This window comes from Acinonyx jubatus, chromosome D2 (assembly GCF_027475565.1).
Source record: "Acinonyx jubatus isolate Ajub_Pintada_27869175 chromosome D2, VMU_Ajub_asm_v1.0, whole genome shotgun sequence".
In the NCBI taxonomy this organism is placed as follows: domain Eukaryota; kingdom Metazoa; phylum Chordata; class Mammalia; order Carnivora; family Felidae; genus Acinonyx; species Acinonyx jubatus.
The window spans coordinates 72,771,508-72,791,940 of NC_069393.1; the positions used below are offsets into that span (position 1 = coordinate 72,771,508).

The 20,433-nt window shown below is 41.2% G+C and overlaps 1 protein-coding gene across 2 annotated transcripts in view; it reads right to left on the minus strand.

Moving 5' to 3' along the window:
- Positions 1 to 3,439: 3,439 nt before the first annotated feature.
- The window catches only part of RAB11FIP2 (RAB11 family interacting protein 2), a 39,014-nt gene continuing 22,020 nt past the window's right edge, over positions 3,440 to 20,433 (minus strand). Inside the window, exons 4-5 of one of the 2 annotated variants that reach the window (XM_015082685.3) lie at positions 9,987 to 10,032; positions 3,440 to 4,189 (exon numbers count right to left, since the gene is read on the minus strand). In XM_015082685.3, coding sequence (XP_014938171.1) covers positions 3,962 to 4,189; positions 9,987 to 10,032 — 274 coding nt within the window. In that variant the 3' untranslated portion in view covers positions 3,440 to 3,961. The remainder of the gene's footprint in view (positions 4,190 to 9,986; positions 10,033 to 20,433) is intronic. The other variant, XR_001431707.3, reaches the window with a different exon arrangement.

The following is a 20,433-nucleotide window of genomic DNA, read 5'->3' on the forward strand; positions in this document are numbered from 1 at the left end:
AAGTGTAATACTCATCAGTTATAAATAATGCTTTTATCTTTCAAATACCTGCTAAATATATACACTTACAGATCTGCAGCATTTTTTTTTTTGTACCTCGAAAAACGAACCACCTGGGAGCTTCAAGGATTAATGAGTCCAATGTATCGTTTTTTTTTACAGACTTCCATTCCATCGTAAGAGTGGAAAATGTCAATGTCGACATAGGAAATAAATGAAATAAAACGTCAACTCTAGTTTAATGCTCGAAAGCTTCTACACTTCCTATTAAATACATCAGAAAACCCTTCATATGCAGATTAATTAGTTAAGGTGCTACCTATTGCATATTAAATACTTCCAATGATTGCATCTGGTTATAAAGCTGTGGAAACGGGGGCCTGCGATGTGTGCTGACAGACCCCTACATCTCCATAAACCGGCGGCACCGTGGTCCTTTACCTCCTACTTCAAAGACGTCAAGTGAATGAGCATGCTTTATGCGCACGCGCACACACGACACCTAGCATACCTAGAAGACACGTGAACACACGGACAGCAAAAAGTTTCGGCTGGATTTACAAATCCAAGGGAGGGTGCTTCTCCTAAAAAGGCTACAGAGGGAAAATAACAAGCTCCAGTGTAACAATGACTAGATACATTGAAGACAGCAGTTGTTTAGTTTCTGTTTTAAGATTCTCCTTGCTAAACAATAAGCACTCTGATGGGGGTGGGAGGCAGGAGGGAGGCGAGGCTGGAGGAAAAGGTGATGGACGGACGTGAGGAAAGCAAGTCTGTCACTAATGCGCTGAGTTTTACTTAGGGGTCCATTCATGAAATCCTTTTCAATACGAGGCAACATCTTCACAGCTGGAAAATTACAAGTAAATCTTCATTTACTGCCAAAGGCAACAGACGTAGCTGTGCATAATCTACGGATAATATGACGCTCCCGGGAGGACGGCAAACTAGGCTCAATGTAGAATTCGGCGGCACAAAGAAATAGCTAAACGTTTTCGTGAATGGGTGACGTGTCACTTTATATACATTTCCCAGGTCTGACCCTGGTATTCAGAAAACGAAACCTGACGCATGGGATGGTAGGACAGACAGCGTGTTCAACGTTCAAAGCCAAATTTTGGGACTGGAAGGGAACCAACTGTAAAACACTGTTACGAAAATAATAGCAGAAATACTTTTATCGGTAACAGAAGCACGTTCGCCGAAGATAGGTTTAGGATAGATACCCATTCTGGGATTTCAGGAAATTCTCTCACAGTGGGAATGCCCTACCGCATGCAGTTTTCAGCATAAAAGCAAAAGTAAAATCTGTTTATAAAGTCTATCGTGCTGTGCATTATTTAATGAGCACACGTATTTTATTTCTCTTTCTACGCTACTAACAAAATACACCATTGGAATGCTTAAAAGTCACATTTTGGAGAAATTAACTAAAGGTGATCTTGATGGCCTTTTTCCTACAACATTAGAAACTAAAACTACTCTGTTTGCACTTCTGTCCAAACATGGAAACACTGATGTGTTTACTTGGGAACTCATTTTTACTTTTTGACTTCAGCATATTGTAGTGACCAATTACGAAAACATACAAGAAGTTGTCCTCTGGGTCACGAGTGGAAGTTCATAAACACTGGAACGACACTTGGACCCAAATGCCGACAATCAGCCATGACAAGTGCTGATTCAGTTTTCAATACAAGTCTTGTCTTAGATTTAAAAACAAAAGTATCGATTCAGTTATAACCAAATCATTCACATCTGATTGGTCTAATCCTTAACAGTTTCATATTGGCAAAGAATCTCTCCTCAAAAGTAAATTTCCTCATAAAAAGAGCAGTATTTGAGTAATACTTTTTAATGAACTCGATTTACATAAAACATATCCCCAATACGAAACTGACATCTTTTGGCCAAAGCATATTGAAGTATCGGCAGATAATCTATCACAATACTGCAAACACATGGACTTTAGTATTTTAAAAAGTGTAAGAAGAGCTTCGGTTGTACTAACATCAGAAAAAAAAATGCTGAAAGTTTTGTAATATTTAATAAAATGTTAACTGAAAGTGGCACCGTGTTAAAAAAAATGACTCAGACCTCAAATGGGAAAATAAAATACTAATAAACCAAATTCTGAGGGTCATTACAGAAATTTGTAAGTGGGGAAAAAAAGGTTGGTGGAAGTTATTTTTCCTTCTCAATTTCTTCATTTAAAAAGTTATTTAATTTTTGAAAAAAGAAAAAAAATCCTAATTTTTTGTATGTAGGAGAAGTTCTCAGAATTTCCAAATGTATGCTCTCATAGGAAAACTAAAGAGTCAGCTAACACAAATAAGCAATTTTGGCTTATGAATCTAAACTTGGCCAAGTATTATCTGATTCAGAATATTAAAATGAGCCAAACTCTTCTCTCTGCTTTGCACTGAACTTTCAATGGAGTCTTCATAGAGATAAATATTAGACAAAAATGAGGTTTATTAAAAGACTGCAGAATAGATGTCTCCAGAGACAAGCAAATTTTCCCATTTGAAAACTGGAGACACAGATTCAGTGTTTCATAATTTATTTTAGATTTTTACGGGAAAAAATAAGCAGATGATTAGCGATATTTTTAGACCACTGTTTTCCACTGTAAATTTCAGGCTAATTTCGTACAGATATATCAAGATAATTCTTGGAAGTATTGGCATTTGGGGGGAACTGACTTAAGAAAAGGGCCAACATATAATTCTGTGATAAACCAATTCTTAAGGGCAGATGTAGAACTGTGTCCAGGGCCACGCTAGTGAAGGTCTGTTCCAACGATTCCCTCTTCCTTCGGTGACTCTTCTTCTGGTTCAAGACCCAAATGCAACCATCTGTTCTATTATTTACGTAACTTGAAACTAAGCCTAATTCTTCATTCCTCGAATTTGCTCGTTGCTTTGGGTTATCAGGCATCAGACGATCACCTCCTTTTTTCCCTCAGAATGATTTTCAGATCTAACGTCCTAATATCTTTCGGGCTAGTGATCTAAAGGCATTCAGAATCTCAACAAAACAGACGACCTTAGCTTCTCTTGGACTTAAACGAAACTCAAACGTGAAGACAACAAGTTACTCTCCTGAAGCTAATCAAGTTTCCTAAAATAGGTCATGCTTCAAAAAACTACAAAAACAAAAACAAAAACAAAACTCACAAAACTTTGGATCATTCCTTTCAGAAAAAGAGCAACATCTGATACCGGAATAACACAGGGGAGCAGCTCTGTGAAACCAAGGTTCACAAAGTCAAGAGTGATCTGAAGCAGCTTCCCGGTAACAAACCGTACGTGATACGGTAGCGATGACGATTTTGTTTTGCATCGAGAGAGCACACATAGATCTTCACATTGAGAAATTGGTATCTTAATTTTAGAGGCAACCAGTTGTTCTTAAATGTTTTAAAAACACATGTATATATGAGGTATATGCATGTATTTTATACACAAAGATACATGAACATATATTCATGTACACATACAGATGCATATAAAATGGGAACTTTTTTTTTGATTGTATACAATGAACGGTATTCCTGCAGCTAAATGTGTCTACAAACCGACTTCTGAGAAACCGGCCACGGCGTCGATTCTGCTTTAGGAGAAATCTATTCCTGAGGAATCACGAGTCGTGTACTTCCGAAGCTGCCCCTAGGCCTATGGCAGGTTCGTGGGCGACACCAGCACCTAAGTGAAGCCGAAGGAACTGCTTATTCATGGAGAATCTGGCCCCTTTTCACTTTAAAAGTGTAAATAATTTAGCTCACTTCACAGGTCACTCTTGAGAGTCCCTGCTAGTATTTACACGGAACGTAGTTTTTCGCAAGGAAGGCGAGTATGTAACGAAGCCTGATCATGTGGTTTCTCGCAGTACCGAGATTTCCTTCTTCCTTTGTCTCTTTTCTTCTTGCCCCTAACGCAAGCACAGTACGACTGGCTTATTAACTGTTGGCGAACTTGCCAGCTTTCCGGGACGGTTCGTATGGCACTCTGAGGATACTGGGCGTCTCCTCCATGACCCTTACGAGGAGGTTGTCGATGTAGTCCTCGAGTTCCCGGATGTGCGTGTCTTTCCTCCTGAGGAGCTCTTTGTGCTTCACCAGCTCCTGTAGGACCTCCTCGTAGGTCAGACCACGATACCCTGCGGTGGCATCAAAAGGGTTGCTGTCCTGGAACAGGAGAAAGGTGGTCATTTCAGTAGACAGAACATGGCCAGGGGGAGGGGACGGCAAGGTAAGAATTATCCGGAACTTCAACTTTTGGTTTTTCAAACCCCGATCAAGTTTCTTCTGTGTCCTTGGCTAGAACCAATGTGACGTTCAGAGTGGCTAGCCAGTCCTGAGGCAAGAATTAGGGCGGACACACCAAAGCCTCGATCGCAATTCTAAATCTTTCTAGAACGGTTCCTTACGTTGTGGACAGTGTCCTAACAGACGAAATTGAACACACAATTTAGGATTAACAGATAAAATGCTCTGCAACAAACATAATTAAAATAGACAAAGACTAAAAATCTCTAAGATTTGACTTGGAAAAACTCGAAGTAGCTATGGAAAAGTATACATCTGCACAATAGCTTAGCCCTCATGAACTGCTTCTACTGAACTGTGGTTTAATGCTATGACTTTGGCTTTTTACTGAAGATGGTTTCAAAAAGCAGCCGTATCAAATCTGCTTCTCCAATTTGCTGTAAAATGTTCAAGTCGTTCAGAATTAAACCAATGAGCAGCCTTGTAAGAAGTAATTACCCATGGGAGTAATTTCTGTTTTAATTTAGAAGCAAACAAAGCTTTTTCTCCCCTCAGTAACTGGTCTATTTCCTCCTCCTAGGACTACTACCCACATAACTCATTTCCCTTTTTGCCCTGGTTATTAGGAAACTCAGACTTCAACTACACTCATGCTAACTAACACTTAGGATTAGTGGATCTGTGTTCTCTCATTCACTCATTTACTTATTTTGCTAACTTTATCCTATTGATGAATGTTCCTTTTTACACAAAAATAATAAAACAGAGAAAGACATGGATTTGACCTTTATTACAAAGCATTCTAATATTAAAAGAAAAACATCTGTCATAAATTTAATCAAAACAGCACTGGAACATCACCTATGGTGTGGAGTATTTAGATTTTTCATTATATGTGTATATATGCAATATGTATATATGTCCAAATATAAAGTAACAACTTTTATGCCTTTTTTACACAGTTCTGTCCTTAATCAACAACTTAAAAAAGGTTTTTATCACTTTCTTTCAAAACATTTCCATTTGGCTTTAAGGGGAAAAAAAACCCTGTAATACTGAGGAAACGGGTCTGGCTCTTAAGGACTAACTGATCTAATCTATCCAGTGGAGGGTAGAGAACGGGGACTGCTGGGTAAATGCAGAAAGGCCTTTGACTCTTTTTTCTCTCCACTGGGTTAAATTTGTCTTTAGTCCTTTTTCAGGATCTACTTTACTTTGATATGTGTCTGGTGCTCATGAGGAAAGTCAAAGTGTAACTTTTTATCCCCTCCTCCCCCCCGGCACCTTGACTTTGCTGTCCGGAGAAACACCTGAAGTACAGATGCCCATTTGATGCTTAGGTTATCAAAGTCACTCCCTTCTCAAGGATAAAGGAAAAATTCAGGACCCAAAACTGGTCCAACGCCATGGGCATCTGAAGCAGTGCGCTCTGCTCGTTTAAAGGAGGAAACGTGATTCAGGGCGTAAGGGTCAACAGTAGGCAATCCGTGGAGAACAGCTGGAAAATAAGGTTCAGGACAGAGTGCCAAGAGGCCGAAATGGTAGGTTCCGACAGACTGTCAAGGATGCTGGATGCTATTATTAAGGACTTTTGAGACTTACTGCAATGGTGAGGAAGCCATGGAAGGTTTCTACACAGAGGCAGAGTATGATTAAAGCGAAGTTCTAGGAAAATTAAAACGGGAGCAGTGGGTAGGATCATTTGGAGGAGCTTAGTTGTAAAGCTACTGAATGAAACATTAAAGACAAGTAATAAAAGCCTCCAACAGATTAGCAGAAAGGACAGAGCGGATGCTAACGGAAAAGTGAGCTTCCATTCCATAAGATTATATTTAAAACAACTTATTTTAGCACTAGAAACTGGGAGCAGATACAACTTTATGAGTCATATTACCTTTGTCCCTAAAAACATTTAAGAATATTACTTCACAACAACTCTGGAGAGAAGTGTTGCTTTACTTTTTATTCTCTTCTCTCTCAATCTTTTGTAATAATAAGACTATACACACACACACAGACTCACATGTTTACTAACTTACATAACTGGTCACGAGCAGTTTAGAGATATAAAACTTATCATTTCCTAACCACATTCTTGTTAAACATTTATTACATTAAGCAGATTTCTAAAGAAAAGATAAGCTACAGTAGTACTCAATACTGAGGTAAGTATATTCTTAAAATGTCTTAAAAATAAGCTAAACTTTCTTACTATAACCTAAGTAATTCTGCATAGATTTGAGACAGATACCGGCCTAGGCCTCACTTCCCTTATCTGATAAATGAGATGTTCTCCATGGTTCCTTTCAATTCTAAGATTTCCTGGTCTACAAAGCAATTTTTTTCTGAACTCCATTTTTAAAAAAGTAGCGACATCCAACTCATGTGACTTCATTTATCTAATAAAACATTTACTGAAAAACAGAGTTCTTGTGCGAACAGCAGGGGTTAATGAAATTGCACTAAATGGGGTTCATTACTGCCGAGTTGACTGTTTTATGTGTTTTCTTAGTTTAACATAATAACAGCGTCAGCCTGAGTCTCTCTAATCTTAATCAAATTACACATATATGAACTGATTCCTCCAAACTAATTAAGTGACGATACACAGTTAGAAAATCATTCAGATGGTTATATTTACCACCACACCAGGACTATCAGATAATGTAATGGAAATCGTTTTTAAACATTTCTGTGAAGACAATGAGGATGAAGAACATGTCAAAGAATCCTTATTTTGACATGTGTAGTTTACATGAAAGCCATGATATGAATCGATCTAACAATTTAATCTCTCAAAACAATTACCATAAATACTGCTCAACGCTTTAAAGCCATAATCTGGCGTAGAAAAGCCACTATTTGGCTTATTTTTTCCCCCCTCCCGACCATCTAATACTTATATATAGACAGATTTCCTGGAAATACATTTCTGGCCTTCTCAATAAATTTTCCATTTGTCCTTTTATGTGAAAATTTCCCCCCAAATTTCTGCATTGAGTTTCTAGGCAGGAAAACATCTTAGAAACACATGTACTATAAACTATATTCTGGAAAAGAATATAAAATAATTAAGAACAGTTTTGTGCTTAGTTCCAGGTTTCATCCCACAGTTGAAAGCCAGTTAACCCTTCTAATTTTAGGCATCAGATGCTTGCACTGACTGACCTATTCAGTGAATACATATAGATGTCTCCTTCTGTTCGCTGATACAATTCCCAACAAAATAATACAGACTAATATTAACACATACAATAGGGAATGGAGTTATTTGCTGGTTACAAAAGTCCTTTGGCTTGAAGAGGAAAACTCTCAGGCAAATATAAAAATTAATTATTTTTCCAAAAGATATTTCTAACACTGTTCTCAGAAGAACTTCTAAGACTGAGAAACCTCCAAACTGGTGGAGACTCAAATAACCCCAGCAGGGCTCCTAGGTACTCAGTATTTATTCCTCCAGCACTCCGTACAGACAGCACGTATGTTTTTAAGCTGTCTTCTTGTATTGAGATTTAACGTAAATGTGTCTTCTCTCTTCCCCTCTCACGACCCATCCTTTGTCATCCCCACGGAACTTCGGTTCAAAATTTCCATACGCAGATATCAGACAGTGGGGATGGGGTGAGAGGACAGCAGAATCGTGACGTGAAGTTTTCCAATCGGAATTTTAAGTAACACAATTGTACGAAAGACTTCTGAGAATTACCAGGGAGCTATTTTTACTTCACACGTAGCCTAGCCTTTTACACCGGGAAATGTATATTTTTTGCAATATTGAAATTTAAACAAAAGCAAATTATCAGGACTCAAAATAACTGGAGGTTTCAAGAGAGGTTGTCCTGGCAACCAAATATTGGTGGGGCACTAACTGCCATCCAAGGCGGCCAGGGGAAAGAGACAGAAAGATGAAGGCTTGGCATTCTCTGATCTTCTCATTATTGTTCTAATGAGGAACTTTGCTCTGGGAATATCATCTCAGCTACTTTCACATCTTTTGTCCGACTGCCTTCACCTCCCTTTCAGTTCTTAATTAGGCCTTAAAGAGCTCGCGCTGCCCTTTCAACTGGCTACTGCTCCTGTTTAAACACTGCGCTTTCACAGACAGGTGTTGGCACCAGCATGGAAGACATACAAACTTAATTACAAAATACTAGGCCCAGAAGGGGAAAAAATAACTTGGGGGATGGCTCTTATTGGAGAACTTAATGTAAATTACTTCAAACATCTTATAATCTTCAACAGAAGAATTGTTCAAATGCTTTCCCTCAATAACGATCCGGAGAAGGATGAGCTTTCTCCTCTTAATTGCATCCTGCGGTAAATTAACAACACCTAGTAATCCTTCAACTGTCATTTAGAAGAGTTAGTATTCCAGAGAAAAAGAATCGCACATCAAGGATTCTTTTATCACCTTTAAATCCTTTAACTAAAACAATTTTCACATTTATATTTCTTTAAAGAATTCTAAGGATGCTTTTACGGCAATAAATCACAAGATTGGGAAAAGTACATTTACAAGCACACAGAAATTGTAATTAAGGTTACTTAATAAACAATAGCTGCACATTAAATCGATTTTTTGATGTTGCATTTTGTTTGAGATTAAGTAACCGCCTGATAGAATTCATTTTACTATCTGATCAAAGGCTGACTTCATATATTCTGACATTTCTCGCCAGACTGCCATATTATAAAGACTCGAGTATTTATGAAACATCAAAACTTATAAATCATTTACATAAAACAGCAAAAATGCAGTACAAAGTCCTCTGCTTCTATAATGTTTTCTATAACTTTAAATACAAATAACTACATTTAGAACGGTTTATACACCACACCAGTTTCTTCTAGGCATATCACATCATAGAAAATTGCGATGTGTTATTGCTTTAAAAAATTCTTATTATACATCTGGATCACACACATTAAGGACAGATGGTTCAAACAGCAACCACCAGCCTCTTGGAATAAAGGCTCTATTTCTGTTATTCAGTGGGAATCCAGTTTTCTACCGAGAACATGTGCCCATATTTTTGTACAGTAACTTACTCTCTAGATTTTAATGCTTTTAGAATCGACTGAAGATGCAGTGAACTCTGAACAGAGATCCAAACCTGGACTTCAAACACAGTAAAATGAAGTTAAGATATCTGAATGATCCTTGCAAAATGTGAGTTACATTTAGATGGTCGCTTCCAAGCCTGTTAATATATTTGGTTTTGTTCTAAGAAGGTAAGTGTCCTAAAGGTTCTTTCAAAGACTCTCCCGGCTACCTCGATCTCTTGCCAAGATGCTTTTCCTATTCTTGAAAGTTAACAGGCAGTTTTATTCTTTCTTCGATCTTTGTCACAACAACAAAAAACGTCCATTTTCTCCCCACGCTCTCATTTCATAACCGTGATGTTGACCTTGACCTACAGCTTTCACATTAATTTTAACAGTCTGTAAACAAAATGTGTAGATTCTAAATTGGCTTCAGTTATAACTCTAATACTGCTTGAATCTCTACACATCATAAAGTCACGCCCTATCGTACGTTAAAGACTGAGTTTGAATTTTGCTTTTCTTCTTTCTCCCCAGATGACCACATTAAGCTATCATCCAAAGGTAACTGAGGGGTTCAGGATGAAGGTTTTTTTCAAAAATGTATGCCAGGCAGAAGGTCGGTTTGTGGTTTCTTTTCTGATGATGCACTAACCCCCCCTCGGCAACTTACCGGGATTTTCCTGAGGTCCTCATTGCTTGTTGGATTCATATGAAAACTAAGTAACAAAAGACAAACATCCATGTTAAAAGCATATCACACAGTCCACAGTGGTTGAGGAAACAAAAACATAACGTTTTTAACCCACACTGCACGAACAATTTCTAAAGTCCTAATTTACTTGGACGAATGAAACCTAATCCAGGATGTAGAAGAAAAACAGTATTTACTCAACATCCTAAAGTATCTATAATTTTAAACTTTAAAGGAAAACCCTCCAGTTATTATCAGAACTGAAGAACTATATATAAATAGATACAGTTTCTAAACATCTTTAAACATAAGCGATTTTACCCAGCAGGACAGTTTATAAAACTGAATTTTATAACTTACTCATTTTACATACATGCACTCACCTCAAGCCTTGTACTATAAACTATGGAGAATTCAATAAATGTAGGTTGGAAAGACTGGAGAATACATGAGTTAAAGCAATCTTTTAAAAACATTATACAGGTATTAGAAAAATTAACTTTTATACACTATCCTCTCAATGAGAACGGAGTCAGAGTTGTATGAACGATTTCCGTCATTAATGTGATTTCCAAGCAACTGGCCTTCAAAATTTAAATACCCCAATGGACCCAAACAAAATGTGTTTGTCTTCCATGCAGAGAGTAACAGAACGTCACAGCTGAATGCTATAATCATTTTCTACTTTGAAACATGTCCATTAGGAAGGGGCTGTGACCAAAAAGAGGCTGAACTTCAAAGCCATCTGATGAGTAAATATTTCATCATTGCCATTCAAGTTTAACTCTGACCCGGCACTTAAGAGTATTGGACATTAGAGCCTCGACAAAGCATTACTGTCCTCGGAACCTTTTTACCCCCCTTCCCCAAACAAAAAGACTTAACTGTAAAGTATACATTTTTTTTTCATTATCTGTGCTTTATCAGCCAAATAATTGGAATCCTTTGAAGAAATTCACTTTTAAAACTTTTGGCGGTGTGCACGAAAAGTCTCAGCTGGATGCGACGTCTGGAAAATCCCTATCGCTGCAGGTGCACGGCCCAAGCGGTCAATCTGCAGGGCCTCTGTGCACGTACCTGCACGGGAGAATAACTCACAAACCCGACGCTTCATCTGCTAGGACTAAGATCTGGAGTACAAGCTTCCAGAACTGATTGCTGACCTTCTCTAGCTAGAATCCCTGTGGATAAATGTGGTATTTCAGTAGAGCCGGGTGCCACGGCAGAGCATATTAACACACGTTTTAAATACCTACAAACGAACACGCCGTCAGCAGGCTGACGCGGCTGAGCCACTCTCTCCTTCCCTGTCTTTGTGGTGTTCTGTATGGTTCCAGACTAGAGTCAGTGGTGCCAGCAAAGCCGCAAGAGCCTGACAAAAGAGTGGCTTAAGAGAAAATACCAAAAACAAAATCCGTTATCGTACGGCACAGCTAGGCCGGGGGTGCCGTGGGAGCAGCTAACACGTGCGGTTCCCGTCCTGACCATTTTTCAGTCCAAGGCGGCCCACGGCAGACCAGTGGGACGACTCCCTCCCGGCCGTCGCCTCACAGCACACCGCTGTCCCGAAGAGGACAAGAGACACATCCAGCTGCGTTTCCCTCCGTCCCACTGAGTCTCAAGGACAACGCGATTTACAGTCGGGGTTGCAGCACGCCTCAGTGGTTAAAGGAGAGGAGTGACCGAGGGCCCCGGAGCCAAGTGGCATCAACCCAAATCCTGATTCTGCCCTAATCTTGCCGTGTGACCCTGAGCAAGTCACTTAACGGTGCGTCGTCTGTAAAATGGGGCTGCGGACGCACCTGCAGAGACTCCCGGAAAGACGAAGAGTTAGCAACACGGACAACACCCAGCAGAGTGACCCACAGGACGTGTTCAGCAAATTACTGAGTAAACATCTACCCAGCACTTGGACTGTGCCAGATACGATTCTAAGCACCTGACCGAAATTAACCCATTTAATCTTTACAACCCTCAAGGTGGGTATGACTTTCATTTTCAGAATAAGGAAACGAGTCGCAGACAGGTTAGGTAACTTGAGTGTGGTCCCACAGCTAGTAAGAGAGGCGGGGCGGGGTGGGGTGTCTGGCCCTCGAATCTGTCCTGTTCTCTGTGACACAGAGCCCGAGCTCTCTGCTCACTGGGCACCGGCGGCACGGCTGAGGCCCGGAACAGGCAGGACGCGTGGATTACCCAGAAAAGAAACACCACCTCCCTTTGAGTGGGCACACGGCAGAGCTGTGGCTGGGGAGGTGGGGAGCACGTTCTCTAGAGTCCAAGCTTTCGACCACACGGAGGAAGGAGATGTCCCACCACAGCAATTAGCTGAGCAAGGCCAAAGTCAAGGGAAAAGCAGGATTCCAGATCAAGTGAAGGATGGGTTTGGCAGAGAGAGAGGGCTCCGAAGACAGACACCGTGGGGCCTGGGGCTGGGCGACAGCAGTGCCTTGGCAGGACACTGAAGAGACCGGAATGCAGGGCTGTGCTGGGGGGGGGGGGGGGGGGTAAGGGGGGGAGGGGAAAGCAGTCCCTGAAGGCTTTGGGTGCAGAAGATGGGGCTCCTAGACCTGATCCGTGGAGCAACAGGCAGGGTTTTGACAATTTAAATCTTCCTTCATAAATGCCACTTAGACAATTCATGTCCCGTGGTATAATGACAGCATTACAAGAAATAATTATGACCGTACAAGTATCATAAACATTATTATGCTGATAGACATTTCATTCTGCATCTCAAGAAGAAATTACTGAACTGAGAAATACTGGTGGTGTAATTACTGTAACACAGATTTTTTGAAAGGAGACATTTAGGACACACGTGTTACCCAAATCACGACACCACCACCACGTAATAACCAATAGCTTTAGCCTATGGAACTAAAGTGAAACCGTGGCAGTCTGAAAAATGCCCGAGAGTTCTTAGGGATGATCACATCACAACGGTCGCAGGCTGGAAGGGAAAAGGGGGTCGTGCGCAACAATGCCGGCCGTCCCCAGGTTCCCCACTCTGGCCGAGGGCTGGGACTGTCCAGCGGCCCACAGCGCAGGGCGGAGGGACAGGGCTCTTGCACGGGGCATTGTCTGAAATCCAAAGGCACAGCCCCTCCCCTGTGGCCGGCTTTATTTTCACACACTGACGTGTCAAACACATGACGAACTCAGTCATTCACGGCTGCCTTTTTTTGATCTGTCCTTCAGGGGGAAAAAGAGTTAACTGAACTGGATTGAATCAGCTTGGTGAAAAATAAAATGTCTCTATTTATCGAAGTGTGGCACCAATTTGTGTTATCTTTCTCTTTGGACTGCTGTCCTCCTGTCAGACAAGATACCGCATAATACAGTCTGACCGCTCAACTAAGCTGTTGACAGGTTAGGGAAAGTGGTGTTTTTAACCAGGTATAGGATAAACTTAGACATGCTCCTACTGACAAAGTCTATACGAATTTCAACTTACGATTAAAACAAACTTAACGTTAGAAATCAAAACGGAGGGAATTTGGGGGTGATAAATAAAGAACTTTAAAGCAAATTTTAAGCTGATGAAAACATTTTGAATTCCCGTTTTCAAAAAGATTTTAAGCCAAGGAAGTATTTTACCTTAACATTCTAGCGTTCTTACGTAAAAGCTTATTTTTCACCTCGTGATATTGCCCCCATTTTAAAGAACTGGCAAACTCTGACAATTCTGAAATTAGTAGTGCTCGAACAGATTTCAAGGAGCCATTAGTATCTCTTTCATAACATCACTTACTAATTTATTTTGAAGGTAAAATAAACACTGAGTAAGGAAACAAGTAAATTGGTGAGAACTTGAAACTGTCCTAAAATGTCTACTAGAGACTAGCCTGCCATAGACAGGCCAGAGAAGTCTACCAATCTTTACAAAGTGATCAAACCGATCACCACACAAATCACTAAGCATCTGGCAGTGATCATTTTCTTCTCTGTCCTTCATTTTCTCTACCAAATACCAACCTTGGGAGCAGGAGTATCCATGAAAGGGCAGACACCATCAAGAGCAAAAATGTATACAGGGCTTGTCAAGAAAAAGGAACGACAACCACAACAAAAACCCAGAGAAGAGCAAAGATCTATGAAAACTGATTAACTGTCTTGTCAGCATAAGACAATGCAAACTGCGTAAGTTCCTGGTTCTAGGATTTTAAATCTTTCAGTGAAAAGTCACGTAACAATGCTTGAAGCGCTTTTGAAGGCATTTAAAAACAGGTATTATTACGTCTTCCATAATATCGCTTTCCAACCCCCATTACTGCTGAAATTATAAAGCTAAATCCATTTTGGCCTACCACCTGACTCACTGTGTATTTAGTAAGTGAATTCAAGTCACCTGCAAAATCCAGGAGGTAGGTGACCCACCTGGCTGGAAGGGGGGGGTGGCAAAGAAGGAAAGGAGGGGGGTAATAATGGAGTCACTTTTCTCAAACACCATTCAATTCCTTACTGAGGATGGGAAAGAAGAAGAACTTTAAACCATCACAGAAGAACTTCTGACAGCATTTCCAAAGGACACTATCCTGCCGATCTTCTTGATTACCTGTAAGAGTAGGGACTAGACCCCCAGGGCTCCTCCTTGGTGGCAAACGTAGTTGGGAGAGGAGTATATCCTAAGAACTACACGTGACGTGTAACACTTTTAATGAATCTGAAAAAAGGAAAAGAAAAAATGCCCCATTTACAGTGAAGCAAGGGCAAAGGATAAGGTGAGCCTTACGACAACGGATACTTAAAAAAAAATTTTTTTTTAACGTTTATTTGTTTTGAGAGAGAGAGCAAGCACGCACGGGGTAGGGGCAGAGAGAGAGGGAGAGAAGAGAGAATCCCAAGCAGGCTCCACGCTGTCAGCACCGAGTCCGTCTCACAACCTGTGAGATCGTGACCTGAGCCGAAATCAAGAGTCGGACGCTTAACTGACTGAGCCCCCCAGGCGCCCCAACAACTGGTATTTTATCGACCTTAACTGTGGTACCGGGCAACTTTCAGAGCCCTTGACATGTTGACTCACTTAATCCTTGTGATGTGCTGTGTTGTTTCCGTTTACAGAAGAGGAAAGCGGCACAGAGAAGCTAAGAAGTTGACTCAAGGGAACAGAGTTACTAAGTCGAAGAGTCAGGATTCAAAGAAAAGCAGCCAAGCTCCGCCGCCCGACCTCTGGGGCCATGAACCCCGCTTCTCCCGCACAGGTGTTCTGAACTGTGAGCTCACAGAGGGCTGGTTTCGGGGAGTCCAGGGCCACTTCCCGAGGTTTCTCCCAGTCAGAGATGACTACGAAAAGCCCAAGACTCAGATCGTCTTCAAGAGCCGGACAACAGGCTGAAAAGCAATAGGTTTTGGAATAACTGTGCCCACCGTTTTCAGCGTCCCCCTCCTGCTCCAGGCTGCCCCTCCCTACACCCCAGCAGGCCGACCTCTGCACAGTGCATCATCTGGGCCGCCCTGCCCAGCGGCTTCCTGTTCCTCTCTGGTCCTGGGAGGCACCTGCAAGAGACGGGGGACGGAAAGAAGGGGAGGCAGGGTTTTCATTCCCCGCCCCACCGCTGCCTCAAGCCGTCCCTGCTGTGCTCCAGGTTGAAGCAGTAGGTTCTCTATCAACAACCACAGATGCAGCCACAGCTGTCCCTTCACACCTGAGCACGGCAGTCCCTTCAAGACACTGCTGGTTCCTGGTGCCATCCCCTCCCTCCTCGGTGTCCTTAACCCCAGGCACCCCCCGGTACCTGGTCTCTCACTAAACGTTCTTCAATGATCTGTTCTGACTGTGTCATCTGTTTCCTGCTGGGGCTCTATAGCGGACACAAGAACATACAATAAATGCCATAAACTCTTAACTTCGTAACTGAAAGTGGTTAAAGACAAAGGCTTGTCCTCTCAATCTACCAGGAAGAAAGAAAAAAGAGAAAACCAAAGAAAAACGATCTACCACAATTATTCATATGAATGATCTCCACTTCCCCTTTCCCTGCGATTTCTGGCTTTTGCTCTGTAACTACTTATTTTAACACTCTCTTCTTTCTTCCCAGAATATACACAGTCTCCCACTTTGTACACGATAATTCACATTTACATGCCGGCCGCAGAAAAGTTCCGGGCCTTCATTTAACAACACTTTTCACACTCATGGAGCTAGAGTACGTTCAAAATTATTTTCAACTTAGAATTACATTATTAAAGACTGATTGCACTTGCAAGTTCTGAAATGGTGTCACTGCTCAAAGTGACTGGAAATTTGAATAATCCCGCCTCCTGTTTATATACTGCCTTACAATTTATAACACATTGTCACAAACCGAATTTCTTGAAACGAGTTTCCAAAGGAAGAGTCCTCAAGGTGAGATACGGCTACTCGTGGCCAGATCCACTCAATCAAAATCCCGGCTGATCGGTTTCACCTTGTGCTTCCCCTACTCGCTCCCTCTGCCGGACCTGCTCTGCGGACTCACCACCACCCCAGTCGTTCCCTAATCCTTTGCGGTTCCTCACCTCCCCCACCAGAGCTTGCACACAGCCCTCTGACACTGCCCCATTTTTATTTTGCCAAGTTCTAATCCCTCCCAAGTAACCCCCGCTGACTTTGCTACTCACCTCCTACCATCTGAAACTATCCCCCACCACCAACACTCGCTGCTGCTTTTATAATCATCACCAACAAATTATTTTCATCAAAGGCAACCAACAGCCTCATTCTCTTTGGCCTCTCAGCACCATCTGACGCCAAAAGACCGGCCTTTCTTTTTGGGACTCGCTTCTGTGATATCTGGCAGCCGAGGTTGTCTCCTACGTTACCAATGACTCCTTTTCCTTGTCATCTTTGTCTTTTCACGCTGGGTATTTCTTAAGGTTCTCAGGTTTTCAGGCCTCCTTCTACCGTACCTCGGTGCTTTCATATTCTCCCACTGCTCCACCTACCACCACGATAATGCCTGGTGACTGCTGAATCTTTTCTCCTCAACTACAACTGCATCACCCTCTGTAATACCACCTTTACAAGTGTCTCTTTAACGTCTAGGATTGGATATCCTACCTGTACCTCAAAACTAACATGTCCCAAACCAATCATCATCTTGACTTCTTATCAGTTCTGTCTGATTTTCCAACTTCTGGTACCACCAAGTCTCCTGGTGCCCCAAGGTGAAGCTTCAGAGATACCCCTGACTCCAGCCTTCAGCTTGTATGCCTCATCAGTAAGCTGCCAGAGTCTGGACATGGGTCTCTCGAGGTTTCCTTCCTACTCGTGGTCACTGCTACCTTTCTGATCCTAAGACCACATCACCCCCAGTCCAGACTAATCCAACAGCCTCTTCACAATCTCTGCCTTCACAATCTTCACAATCTTCCTTGTCCAATTCAGCCTAGGCAACACGGCTGGGTAGGACGCCCTAAAGCTCAAGTCTAACCTTGTCAGTCATCTGTCAAAAAACTTCCAGCCTCCAACTTCCTCACAAAAAAACAAATTTCTTAGCCTGGTTTGCAAAGCCTATTGGATTTGGCTCAATTTATCTTTCCAAACTTATTGCCCATCCCCTAGTTCAACCTATTTGCTCTAAATTTCAGATTTTTAACGAAGAAATGCCACTGCCTATTTCAAAATATCAGGATTAAAAGAAGGTTAAAAGAAGTGAACATGAAATGTTTTTTATGACAAAGTGCTATTCAAATATAAGGTATGTCAACCTAGACACGGATCTTACAACTTTCATAAAAATTAACTCAACATTGATCACAGGCCTAAATGTAAAACACAAAGCTATAAAACTCCTAGAAGATAACGCAGGAGGAAATCTAGATGACCTTGGGTATGGTAATAACTTTTCAGATACAACACCGAAGGCATGATCCATGAAAGAAAGAACAGATAAGCTGAACTTCATTAAAAATTTCTGCTCCGTGAAAGGCATTAAAGAGGATGACAAGCCAAGCCACAGGCTGGGAGACAATGTTGGCAAAAGACATCTGATAAAGGACTGTTATCCAAAATATGCAAAGGACTCTTCAAACTCAACAATAAGAAAACAAACAAACCCATCGGAAAATGGGCCCCACATCTCAACAGACAACTTCACCAAAGAAGGGATGCAGAGGACATTAACATACGAAACGATGCTCTACATCCCGTGTCATCAGGGAAATGCAAATCAGAACAATGAGACACCATCCCACACCTGTAAGAACGGCCAAAGTCTAGAATACTGACAACACCAAAGGCCCACGAAGATGGGGAGCACCAGGAACTCTTGTTTATTGCTGGCGGGAATGCCAAATGGTACAGCCGCTTTGGAAGATAGTTTGTGGTTTCTTACAACACTAAACATACTCTTACAATACGACCCAGCAAGAGCACTCCATGGCATTTACCCAAAGGTGTCAAAAATTATGTCCACACAAAAGCCTGCACACAGAAGCTTGATTCATAACTGCCAAAGCTTGGAAGCAAAACGTTCTTCGGTAGGTGAATGGATAAACTGAGGTACCACAGACAGTGGAATACTATCCAGTGCCAAAAAAGAAATGCCCTATCAAGCCATGAAAAAAAGACATGACGTGCATATTACTAAGTGAAAGAAGCCAATCTGAAAAGGCTAAACTATAAGACATTCTGGAAAAGGTGAAAAACTAGAGGCGGTAAAAAGATCAGTGGTTTTCAGGGTCTGGGGGGAGGAAGTGATCAACAGGCAGAGCCCAAGGACTTTCAGAGCTGTGAAAACACTCTGTATCATACTATAAAGGTGGACACGTGTCATCATATATTTGCCCAAACCCACAGAATGTACACCACCACAAGTGAACCCTAAACTATGGACTTTGTAGAGTTACGATGTGTCATTGTAAGCCCATCAATTTTAACAAATGTACCACCTCAGTGGGTGATGTTGATAATGGCAGAGGCTACACATGTGTGGGGGTAGGACACATATGGGAAATCTCTGTACCTTCTGCTCCATTTTGCTGTGACCTAAAACTGCTCTAAAAAAATAAACAATTTGTTTTTTAAGTTTGCCTTTTGGGAATCTATCTTAATTCCTGGATTCCCCGCCCCTTCTGCTATAACTTACTTGAAGAAAGAAATGATACTTCGTTAATCTTTTCAGTCCTGGCATCTGACCCAGTGCCTAGAGCATGGCAGATGCTTAACAAATAGATGTTGACAACAGCCAGTGCTTAATAACAATGTCTAAGAACTGGGCTAATACTTGACCAAGGAAATCAATGGTAGGCCAATACAAATTTTAACAACAAGATTTCAAGTCCCCAAAAAGCAGAGGAAATCATTTGTCTGGGTAACAAAGATTAATTAATTATACCTAGACCTGACAGCATATTAATGGAATGTCTTTCAGTTCTTTTTAAGATAGGAAGAATTATTCTGAGGCTTATAAACTGCTAATATGAATTGACCTAAGTTTCAAATTGGTGACCTATAATAAAATCAGTTCAACTAGCGAATCTATCCAGTTTACCAATCAGGTCTACCAGTTTGAGTATTTGACCACAATACAGATTAATTTGAGATTTTTCTGGCAAATCCTGAAAACACTGATTCCGTAGAGGTTCAATGTTAAAGGAGTGTAAAGAAATGTTAATGATCCTCTTTATAAAAGTCCTAAAAAATAAAGTATCCAAAGAGAGATTTCACTAGTAAACACAACCTTTAGCATATTTCAAGAGGGCTCCAGAGGCAAGGTGGAACGCAATATTTTTTTTTTCCATCTTTTTAGGAAAAGAAAAAGTTAGCTCCAAATCAAATTAATGACATTTTAGATTAAAATACTACATTATCTCTCCTGGGACTGGGCACACACACTGAATACCTGAATGGCAAAACAAAACCTAATACATAAATGTCTATGGGGATTAACTGTAATTTACTTATTAATATTCTCACAGGATGTCTTTCATGAGATCTCACAGGCAAGACAATTAAAACCTGTGGTCAATGACACCAGAGATCATGGACAGCAAATTCAGAGCAAGCTGCTTCTCGATCATGAATAGTATGAATATATTGTTGAAGATGTCCTAAAATTTGAGGACTTAAAGAGATCTATGAAATTAAGGTACATTTCATCAAGAATATCATATTCAATCCAATTTAACTTGCCATTTTCTCCTGATGAAGAAATGAAATAATTATTTTAAATACAGTAGGTCAAACCATTCACAAATTTCCAAACCTAAGCCCTATGGCTTGTATGATCAAGGCCAACCCAGCACCCTTGATCAGCCTTTTCTTGTGAGAGGCTGAGGACCTGGGGAAAGGAAACTCCTCCCTGGAGGGAGGGGAAGGGGTGACAAGTTGGCCCTGGGTCCCTTTGGCCTAGGCAAAGAAGGCCAGAGAGCACACAATACTCTGGGCCAAGAGTACCAAGCTGGCTCTGTACCTGGGACAAAGTCAAGTTGTGGAGAGGAAGTC